Raw genomic sequence first — 12,000 nt, 5'->3', positions numbered from 1 at the left:
TCCTGCGTTCTCTTAGTAGACTGGCTGCCTCTTGCCATAAAGTCGTCCCCTTCGCGTTTAGATCGATGCTCAATTTAAAAGGTTTCAGATTCAGAATTGCCACATGTAAGTACCAATCATGCTCAATGATGCCAAAAATGCATTATCCCATTAAGTCATGCTGTCACCAGGAGCCGTCTATCATTAGCTGCCTGCTGTGCTCTCAGACAGGCAGCTCCAAATGGAAGTTTTGATTAAAAGAACTCACGGCTATAGTAACTACAGCTCCCTCTCTTTCTCTATGTGGGGAATTAACTTGAATCATTGTTTCTGCCAAACCCATTAGTGACTCTAGTTCACTTGAAAAACATGTTTTCAGTATTGACGTGTCTTTCTTTATCCTACGTCCGTCTATGAACGCTTTATACCCATAAGTCACTCTGTTTCTCCAGCACACGCAGCCACGATGAAATCAGCCACTTATCGGAAGAAGTACGGGCTCAGGCTGCAGCAACAGCTTCAATTCAATTCATGTTGCTGTAAAAGCCATGTTTTTTCACATTACAACTGCTGCTTGGCTTTTGAACAATATTCTGTATTTTCTATTTCCACAATTTACAATGCACGTCCACTGGTGATGAAGCAACAAGGCTTGACTCTAGTTATCTATTTATCTGCAAGCGTCCATGTATAATATTAAATGCTGATTAGCATCTTACAGCTAATTTTCCTCTGCAAGGCATTAGCAGGTCACAATTAAAAACATAAAGACAGTGGCTGAACAGCACTATACAAACAAGACAAGAAGCATATGACCAATATATACAGAGTGTCACACACACACACACAAACAGACACACAAACAACTTTGCCCTGAAAGCCATGTATTGTATGTCAGTCTTACCAGAGTCCTGGGAGTTGAGCACCTCCAGGGCGTGCATCATGGCGCTGGCAAATACGTTGGCGTCCTCCTTGCTGCCAAAGTTGAGGCCATAGACCTGTCTGGAGTCACGCCACTGGTGGAAGGTCTGAGTGGCCTGGTTGTACTTCAGACCCTTGGGGATTGCACAGTTTATCACCACCTGGAGAGCGAAACAGAGAGAAACACAGGAAGAGAAAGAGAAATATTCTTTAGATTGACTTAGGTTGGTTTTGATACCTAACTCTTTACTACGGCATTGACTGAATCAATCAATTCAATATAATCTCATTTGTAGATTATCACATTTTATAGTAAGGTTGAGACATTAAAAACTGTAGAGACACCCAACAGTTCCCACAATGAGTAAGCACTACATCTGGTACAACATCTTCACCCAGCTGGTTGGGGCTTCATCCATCACAGTCAGCAGAAAAGAAGCTGAACTCTCCATGGATGATGATAAATGAACAAAATCTGTCATCAACAACTTCATTGACATCTTTAGGTGACTTACTATCTCAGTAAATTGAGTTGTTGATGGAGATAACTGTCTTGGTTGATGTTAACTTAGCATTTTTACTTACAAATGCCAACACTCAACAATTGCTGCATCTAAAACTCCTTTTCAACATGCTCTTTATTTTGCTAACAGAGTATTTTTCCATATATCTGAAACAATGGTATGGAAAGACAAATGCATAATATTTATGGGGGAGATATTACAGCACAATATTACCAGACGACAACAACATCACAGAAAATGCACGTGTTTAACCAAAGGAGTGAAGTATTACAAAAGGTAGGCCTGTGGTGGGTACTGGTACTGACTTCCACATACCAGTACGAGAGCAATTCAAATGTGAATAGTGCACAACCATAATGGCTAGTAACTGGTAAATAGACAGAATGCGCCTTGGTCCTGTTTAGCTGGGCTGAAGTGCTCGAGAGCATTAAAGGTACAGTGTGTAGAATTTAATGATATCGAGTGTAGAAGTTTCATGTTGCAGCTGAACACCCCTCACCTCACCCTCTCCTTCCAAACATGAAAAGGAACCTGTGGTAGCTTCAGTTGTCATAAAAACTCAAAAGGGGTTTAGTTTGTCCAGTCTGGACTTATATAAAAAAACATGGCGGCCTTTGTAGAGAGGGTCCCCTCGATGTAAATATGAAGTATTTGAATATAAAGGGACTTTTCTGGGGTAAAGAAAACTATAATTCATACAATTTAGATGAAACGAACTAGTGAAAACATCATGAGGATTATTCTACATTAAATTTATGCCAATAGATCCCTTTCCTCAGTCTTACACACTGGACCTTTAACTGACATTAAATACCAGCTTGGAAAAGGTTAAGGGAAGTGTATTTGAAAGCCGAGCTGACCTCAGATTTGCGGCCCAGGAGCCCACATACAGAGATAAAATCAAGGAGCAAAGATCTTCAGCTCTCACTCTGTCACTCACTGGCTCTGTCCGCCTGCTACAAAAACTCCATGACAACTCAAAACAAATTCAAGCACTCTGATCTGATTCCGCTAAAAGCCCAGGGTCTAATGAAACATAAACACTGGAGTTGATAATGTGGTAAAATATCATTTTTACCTGCTTGTAAAGGGGTTTTATGATGCACTCTGTCTCGTGTTTAAGGTGCTTCAGTGCTAACATCAGGAGTTTTTAGTGTCCTGGGCCGACAGCCAAGGAGAGAGACCTCAAACTACTCTTCTGTGACTCTTGGAGACAGAGTGGGGACACCAGAACCTGCAGGACTGTGACAACAGCAGATTCTCCTCTCTACACTTCTGTATCCTGCATACCCCTTTTTAATTGTGTCTATAACTTTTAATTTAGTCTTGAGATAAAAAGGAAGCTTATGTTACTTTTTTCATTATTTATATTCTTAAAATCTTTGAAATTAACTTAAATAAAAAGGAAACAATTGATAGAGACTTTTGGAATATTTCATTAACTCACTAAAATCTGTGTTTTTTCCTGAGACAACAAATAATTCAGACACTCCACTGAAAATGAAAAACTCCAGCTGACTTCACACATTAAACAAACAGGGTTCAATGTGTGTGCAGGTTCTTTCTTTAATGCACTGACCTGATGATCTTGGATCTTGCGTCCCACCACGCGGAAGGCATTGTTGCCTGTGTGGTGGTAGATGTGGACTCTGCTGAAGCCGGTGGAACCACCGGCTGGGACCCACTTCTTATTGGCATCGTCGTACACCATGACAGCGGCTCGCGCCTGGCAGATACTCTGTTCACTGTATGGACAGGAGACAGAAAGAAAAAATCATCATCTACTATTCACCCATAAAAAAACACATTACTACCTCACATATATATTTTACTTTAGCCCATCAGTGTGTGCTGTGTGTGTTACTGTGCAAGAGGATGTGACAGACTGCAGGGAGGGAAACAGTCAATTATTCATCGTGTGACTTCTGCTAAAACTGCCAATACCAGAGCAAAACAGAGGGGAAAACAGGTGAGAAGAAAGCAGCTCGGAGACTTGAATATCTGAACATCACTGCAATACTGACAACCTGAATACAAGAACGTAAAGAGAGATGGGAAAAGAAAGAAACGGGAGAGATTCAGAGAAAAGGAGATAAGGGGACCAGGGGGAAACGACAAGGGGATAAATCTACTTTATTCAGATGCCATCTACACATACTAATACTATGAGTCTTCAGTGTGTATGTGAATATGTCATTACTCTCTACGGCTCATGTCACAACTTCTCATTTTTCCAGGTCCGAAACAGAACAAAGCACAATAAGGTGACATTAGCCAGCCGTGACGCTGCGTTATTGTGTTTGCTTGCTTATCAACTGGTCTCATCTTCACCCCATCTATGAGTTTCTTTAAAATGTTCTGTAGTTGAGGACTGAGGAGAGGACTGGTTTCACGTGTTTACTGGGTACATGTGCAGCACGTGATGGCTGTATCACGTGCACGTCTGTTGTTAGCAGAGGCAGCGTGTCTGCTGCATGGCTACCACATGATGTTTCTGGTATGACTACTGTATTTCCTCTATAAAATTAGGCCTATGTGTTCAACTCAATGCCAGGACTCTACGTGATGAAGCCGTTCAGTGTGGTCACAATGTGTCCTTGACGACCTCTGCCAAACCACGAGAGGTCTTTAACGCATCTTGAGTGCATTCACACGTGCACTCTCATGTGGTCAAGCCTTATCGGAGTGTAAATGGGCTCCCACCTTATGTTTCTATAAATTAATTCGTACTGAGGTTGGACAGACATGACAATGGAGGGTCAATACTGAAAAGTGAAACTAAATGTCAGCATGACCGGGATGTTACACATTAACATGCAGACACACAAGTGCAACAGTCTTCATAGCTACTTAATATGCGTCTCAATCCGGGTGGAAAAAAAGAAACACAGAATCTTCCTGAAACAGCTCTGCAACATTTATCTCCTGTGTGCATTGCGTTCTTGTACTAGACTCAAGGACACACCCGCATGCACAGTGTGTATCCATATCCACACCGTCATCACCAGCATCCAGCTTTCACGCTCACGTTCACACCTCCGCTAATGTGCTTCATTATGATTACAGAGGCTGAACTGTGTTAACACTCTCCAGCAGCTGACACACTTACATTACGCCTCAATGTCTAGGCTTTTCCCACAAAGGTGTGTGAGTTTACATCTTGGCCCATAACTTTTCTGTGAGTAGAAACACACAGGAGCTGGTGCTGGCTGGTATAGTGGAGGAAAGAAATGAAGGCAGGATCATTAATTCATGACTCACTACTCAGCCAGAGGATTTCTACATATTCTACAGGCACATTATTAAATCTCATGTCTCTAAAGGATTCTGCATTTATTTTTATTTCTCAAAAAGGCTCGGAGCAGCACTTAGGTCTTAACGCTGTACTTTAAAAGGTGAAGGTCGTAATCAGGAAGGTCAAACTGAAGTATAATTACTTTCTGTTGAGAGTGAGTTAAAGCAAGCATCACTTCCACAACCCTGATATTCATTTCTGTTTCTCTGTAGATTCAGACTCAGGGATGTTTGGACAAAGAAGCAAAACCATCCAGAACAACCGGTTTGATTAAGCTACCATGACGATGATGATGATGAAGACGATGATGAAGACCTGTCTGGGGTAATGTAAACTTGTGACTGCTTTGCATTAATATAGAGCTTTTACAGTCTCAATGCACTTTACAGTACAAGTCCCAATCACCCATTCACACTCATACAGCAGCTCTTCACACAGAGCTGGGGATCAAACCCCCGACCTTCTGGTTAGTGGACGACAATCTGAAGCTCCTGAAACACTGCTGTTGACCAGCAGTACTATGCTACAAAGATAAGCTAAACAGACTTCTAAAAATAGCTGACAAAATCAACACTACTATACCCACTTGTAAACTGTACATTTTTGTGTGTGTTGTGGATATACTGCGGTTTGCACTCGTGTGGAGGGTGATTATAAGTGTGTGTGTGTGATTCAGCTGAAGGCTCCAGGGTTTTTCCTCTTCTTTACAACTGCTGTGAGCTACAAGCCGGAGAACTTCCTCCCAAAGAGTGATGGGAAGCAGAAAATGTGGCGGCTGCAAGAGCGACACATGCAACATGCCACACGGAGAGAAGAGCCTCTTAAAACTCATGAGTGGAGCGCAGAGAGCAGCAGACATGACATATCTTATCTTTCACTTGCATTGCCATGCCCCATCGAGATCATCAACATTCCTCATCAAGCTCTGCATGCTTATGCATCGGCCCTTTGTCTCTGCAGCCACCACTGGGGTATGATGTCAGTCAGTCATACAGAAATGTGGATTTCCCCTTGTTGAGTGCGTGAGTGGTGTAATCTAGACTCGTTGACCCCCCCCCCTCCTGTCTCCCTGTTAACCCTTCCTCTGAGCACATCAGCTGCCCTCTCCTTCGCTTTCTCTCCACTGAGCCAACGCTGCTGCCAAGCTCCAAGTCAGCGTGTCTACAGGAAGTAGCGTTCCGTTTGCCAAAACAGTGAATCTGTCTTTTTGTCTGACAAACCCAAACAGACCTTTCGGATGAGCTTTTGTAGCCCCTTATTACAACCATCTGCACTGTCTCAAATATGCTAATTATGAATTCATGTTTCCCTCTGTTAATAGTTTTTGTCCTTACTCTTCTAGAGGGTTAAGGGCAGAGGATGTCACACTCTGTTCAGCCGTATGAGACAAATTGTGTACTTTTAATGACCACTCCAATGAAAATCAAGTGATTAATTTTGTTAATGTGACTATATGGTGGTAAGAAACTTATCATGATCACAATATTGGATGTTTCCACCCACAGAGATGCTTGACAAGTGAGGCAGTTTTAGATAGCATCACACAGATGTTCCCTTGCTTATGATCACTGTATTTATTGAAACAATCTGTAAAATGTATTAAAGACCAGTTCAGTTGTAAATGTATGTTAATGTATTTGCCTAAGGTTGTGACTGAGAGCTCAAGTACACAACACGCCTACCTACACCAGCCACCTGCACCCATTGGACTGTACCAGCTGTTGCTCTAAATGGGACCATCAATTACATAATGCTGGAATAAAGAAGATGTGAAACTGTAGCGATCGAGACCATAGACTCCTTATGAAATTGTATCTGCAGACTGGCCGTCATCGAACCATATCACCCTTAAATCATTTTACTTAATCAGATATATTACATATGTGGACATGACTTGCCTGTTAAAGGGCGCGTGTATCTGTTTACCATTCACTCGCAAACACACACACGAGTACACACACACAGGAACTATCTTCAGATGTGACGAGAACAGAAATGGATAACAGGATATGCGATGAGTCTATTTTCATCTCCTTCATTAATGTTAATGAGGATCCGAGTTTAGAACGGTTCCGACTTCAAAGAGGCACAAAGCGGTTCCTGGGGCTTCGCTGCCATGATGTCACATCCTGCAAGGATCAGGTGGATGTGGCACAGGGTGAGGGAGCAGGGTGTGGGTGTACAGAGGGTAGAGAGATATTTGGTTATCTGTGATGCTCCCGGAATAAGGGCGAAGCAGAGTAATCTGTCTAATGACTGGAAGAAGAGGATGAATATATTGTTATATGTTGATATATGTTGTTATGTTATATGTTAAGTAAGGTGTTCTTGACCCCGCTAAATAACACAAGCACAAAAGGCCAGACAGGACATCTGTGACACATTGTCTGATTGTACTAACTCACTGCATCACCACTATGGATGGAAATTATGACTAATTTCATTGCTGATGGGCCAAAGTTACGTAACCAGGCAACCGCCTTGTCTAATAATAGAAACAAAACCAAAAAAGGGGGAGACTGAAATCTCTCACATTGTGTCTGCCAAAAACAATTTGACAAATCCAGGCGATGAAGGATGATTTCATTTTTGTCATGCCAGCTACACTGCTCCTTCTGAAAGTGGTGAATCACTGAGTGTGACCTCAGACTTCCTCTGTGTAGTGGACTGATTAGAGTTTTGACCGGGCAGATTCATCAAACTTCTTTATTCATGAGGAAGAAACAAATATTAATTTAACACTGAAAAAAACGTTTGGTTCCAGAATCCAATCATCATGTTTTGTTTGCATTATGAATTTATAATCTCTTTAATATTACTGATCATCTATAACAGAAGGACACCGGGCATCCTGTTTTCTACTTTTTAGTTTTTGCATCTATTTGCAAACCTTTGATACATTCTGTACAGAATGTAATAAAAGGCTGAATGTCCATTTCAGCTGAAGGACACAAAGATTCCTTTACAACCTTGACCTGGTGGGACTGAGGTTTCTGGACTGCAACAATGTTCTCTCTGATACAGACTCCTGATACTTTAACTTAAGTTTCTACACAATAATTATATTGATTGTCTTTTTCTCATATGTAATTTATAAACTTTGCCACGTGCTACTCATTACCTCAGCCAAGGAGGTCATGTTTTCATTGCTGCTTGTTCGTCTAATAGTCTGTTTAAAGGATTATGAAAAACTACAGAACACATTTCATTGAAGCGTTTGACTGAAAATGAACTACTTATAAAAGCTGGATTTTGTCAGCAACAATTATGATAATCAAGTGCTCCCAAGAGCAAAATGTCCCAACATTCATTGGTTTCAGGCTCTAGAGTCACAAATAAAGCTTTGCTGGTTCTTTTTGTCACAATAGCAAAGTGACTATTATGGAGTTTTTGATTATTGGTCGCACAAAACAAGCCTTTTGAAGACGACAACTCTGGCTCAGGGACACAATGACAAATTTTAACTACAGTCTGAAATTCCATTGATCTGCTAATGAAGTAAATTGAATCAATCATGAAATTCGTCATTCACAGTCCAAACAAAGCTACTGTTGTTATAGCAGAGTCAATGAATGTGTTTGTGTGTAGTTGTTATATAAAGTATTCTGTCCATTACACACTGGAGACCACATGCAGAGATTTGCCCTGTAATCTGAAGTCTTTGTGTCATAGCTGTGGATCTTCTTTACCAGCTGCAGTCTGCTGACACAGACTAAAACCAGCTACAGCACTGATACAGTGTATCCAGCTCCTCATATTGTTTTGGATTCCCATTAAAGTTAGAGTCTTCATTGCACTCTTATCAAAGTCGCTGTTTTATAGCACTTTACTGACATACAACAGCTCTTTCTTTTGAATGGGGTTGTGCCTGAACAGAACAGAATGTTTCCTCTCAAGGTTATGTGATCATGGAGACTGTCAGCATTTCAGCTGCTCCATCAGCTCCATCAGCTGGTTGCTATTACAGTGCGATTCTCTCGTTCACCTCTTCCGTTTCCTCTGTTTCACTCGAGACAGACAAAATTAACAAAACGACCCTGTTTCCTACATAAAGATGTTTCAGCGCAACTAAACTGCAGCAGCAAATATGTTTTGTGGGAAACATAATTGCAACCAGATTGGATTTTCATAATGAGGACGACATGGTGGTGCAGTGACTGCTTTATGAGTAGTTTGTATCTTCTCCCTGACTGTGTGGGTTTCCTCTGGTCTACTCCGGTTTCCTCCCACAGCCCAAAGACTACTTTTAAAAAAATGACATTCTAAGTTCAGTTTACTTTCTGAATTATTTCTACTCTTCCGTAACTGTGTTTGAAGAATTGTGAGAGTCAGGAGATGACATAGAGCCAAAAACATCAAAAGGCATCATTTCACTATAACCTATTAGCATAATTATGACATTTTATGAAACTTCTTGTTTACGTCACATCAACACAGCGGTTGGCCCTTATCATGTCTTCTACATGTATGGATCCTCTGGATAATTTCAAGAGACTATTCAGAGTTTAGTGCACGTCTGACAGCAGCTTAAGACACACACACACACACACAATACAGTCCGTATTATGTCTTTTCTTTTTTTTCCACTGTGTCCATGTCTCTTTTCAAACTGGCTTGGCGTTTTTGCAGTTTGGCCTTTCTGGCTGTAACCCATCTGACAATAAAAAGCTTGGGAAGGATGATAAATTTGCTGTAGCAAAACATTCGAGCGGAGCCATATAAATGTTAGAGAGGGCTCTTCCAAGCTTGGGTGGGGGAATCCAGGGGGAGTCCCTGCTATGAAAGAGGACGAGAGAGGAAGAAAGAAAGAGAGAGAGAGAGAGGTAAGATAGGGCTGAGGAATGACCCGAGGGTTTGTTCAGGGAGGAGAGCAGCTGGCTCCGGACGGACGGAAGGAAGGAGCATCGGGATGGAGGAGCTCTGGGGAGCATTTCAGCCACATCTGCATCCTTTTCATTGCTCTGACACCAGGTTTTTAATTTTCAACTCACACCATCTTTTTTACCTCCCCACTCAATTTATAACTTTGTGTACCACTGTCTCACCCTCCTGTTGCCTTCATCAAACCATTTTTTTCCTAATCGGTCTCCCACTGCCTCCCCTCTCCCTCTCATTCCCTTTCTCTCGCTCTCATTAATCAGCCATCACTTATGGTGCGGTGCAGGAGATGCAGAGTCTTTCCAGCCCATATGGAAGTGATCAGGAGGGGGCAGGGAGGAGAAGCAGAGGCCCCACAGACGAGAGCATGTCCCTGTTCTACCACTGAGTGTTGGGTATTACAATAAATTTACTGAGTACGACATTGTCAAGGAGAAATTATTCAATTACAAGTTTTACAATCCACACCACGTTTTCTATATCTATTTGTAGTACAGACCAGATACTGTGTCACACAGCTGATGCCTCAGTTAAATCCATTACATCAAGCTGTTGATGGATTTAATTGATGCAACTGATGATTCATTTCATTATCGGCTAGTCTGTTGTTTTCTTTCTTCAACGACATTTAAGTTTTCACAGCCTTAAGTGACACCTTAAAATTGCATGTTTTGTCCTTCAATCCAATCCCCTGACAAAACACATTTAATTTACAGCTGCCCCCTCACTAATCTCCTGTCCTGAGGGAGCTGCGATTGCCCACTGGAAGCTTATCGTCCCGCCACTAAGCTTCGGATTTTTGGAGTGTGAAGCTGGGTCCGTGGGGCTGCTGCAAATCGGATGGTGTGTGTTTTTTTAACCTTTCTGTAAACAAAAACCACAATAACAAATATGTAAGGAATGGATTACATGAAGTGTTTCTCGGCTCTGATTTAAACTGCAAACATTAGCATCTCCGCCTAACCTTGTGAGACTGCTGGACTTCTCACAAGCGACTGTGTTCACAACTATCGCCATGAATTCATAACTCAGTTTATCTTACTTTCTTCATCTTCCATGAAAAATAGGATTCTAGTTTACCTTTCTTTTGCCAACATATACAATAGGAAAAATGTAATATATCAAAGTGACAAGTGGCCACAACTTCAGGGGAAAAACCCCTCTTTAATTCTAAACCACTAATCTAAATAATCTAAGTGCCTTGAGATAATGTATATTATGATTTGGCGCTTGGCTATTGAATTAAATATCAGTGTGTGGTTTACACCACAAGTCCAAGCTGTAACTAGAGAGACCCAGCAGAAAAAGCTAGTCACTGGACAGTGAGAGGTGGTAATCAACAGTCCAGCAAGCCAACACAGGACTCCCCATCCCCTCCCCTTTCCAACCTTGGAGCCTTTTTAGAGGAACTGCAAACTGATTTGTCACCCTAGCAACACAGCTTTGTGTGGGCGAAGGTCTGCTTACCGCTAAAGAGAGGGAATGGGGGGGGTGGAAGGCACATGTATGATGTGCAGATGTGCATACATGTACCTGTTCACCATTCTTTTCGCGAATAGACGTTTGACTGCATGGAGGGTGCCCACTTTCTTTGCTGATAAACACACACACACGATATGGTGGAGCCATGAGAAAATACCCTCCACTCACAAACATGACTCATCCACTCTACCAGATGGTGGGAGAGACGGGGACGGAGCAGGAGAAGACCAGCGTGTGGCATTACAGCAGTAAAGACACCTGAAGTGTGACAAAGGATCCACCATCACTATCAACTAAATATAACTCAGCACAGGCCAAGGTGAGACTGAGACTGTGTGTATAAGTGTGTGCGTGTGTGTGTTTGTGTGTGCATGTCTAGCTATAGTTATGAGGGCCAATTTTTGTTCAATAGCATCATTGTGAGGAAATTTTGGCTGGTCCTCACAAATTCAATGGGCTGTTTGAGGGTGAAGACTTTGTTTTAGGATTAGATTTAGGTTAGGCATTTAGTTGTGATGGTTGAGGGTAAGGGGCTATGGAATGCTTAATGTCAATGATTGTCCTCACAACTATAGAGAGACGTGCACGTGTGTGAGTGTCAGGTAGACAAGCAGGCCCTCCAATCAGAGCAGTGACTGCAACCTTGAGAAATGGAGTGATGATTCTCTGCTTTACTTCTGAAGGCAAAGGCCAACATCTGGTCAATAAGAGTGAAACACAAGTTCACATATTGCAACTGTGTTAATTAAGTGTCTTGTCTGCATTTATACATGGGTTTATATGTGGTTAAAAACATGTTGATGCCAGATAAACAGTCTATATACAGTCATGCCTTGTCTACACTACTGCAGATATTTTTTTAATGAATATTTTCCCCTCCATTTTAAAACAAAAATCTCCGTCCTCACAAACTTGGTTTTA

At 41.8% G+C, this 12,000-nt stretch overlaps 1 protein-coding gene across 7 annotated transcripts in view; it reads right to left on the bottom strand.

The window, feature by feature from the left end:
• The window catches only part of enah (ENAH actin regulator), a 123,311-nt gene that overhangs the window by 55,925 nt on the left and 55,386 nt on the right, over nucleotides 1-12,000 (bottom strand). For all 7 annotated transcript variants that reach the window (XM_069514605.1, XM_069514603.1, XM_020091715.2 and 4 more), the window contains exons 2-3: nucleotides 3,004-3,169; nucleotides 884-1,061 (exon numbers count right to left, since the gene is read on the bottom strand). In XM_069514605.1, the coding sequence (XP_069370706.1) occupies nucleotides 884-1,061; nucleotides 3,004-3,169 (344 nt within the window). The remainder of the gene's footprint in view (nucleotides 1-883; nucleotides 1,062-3,003; nucleotides 3,170-12,000) is intronic.

The sequence above is a fragment of the Paralichthys olivaceus genome, chromosome 19 (genome assembly GCF_024713975.1).
Source record: "Paralichthys olivaceus isolate ysfri-2021 chromosome 19, ASM2471397v2, whole genome shotgun sequence".
In the NCBI taxonomy this organism is placed as follows: Eukaryota; Metazoa; Chordata; class Actinopteri; order Pleuronectiformes; family Paralichthyidae; genus Paralichthys; species Paralichthys olivaceus.
This window is presented reverse-complemented; position numbering and strand designations above follow the sequence as displayed.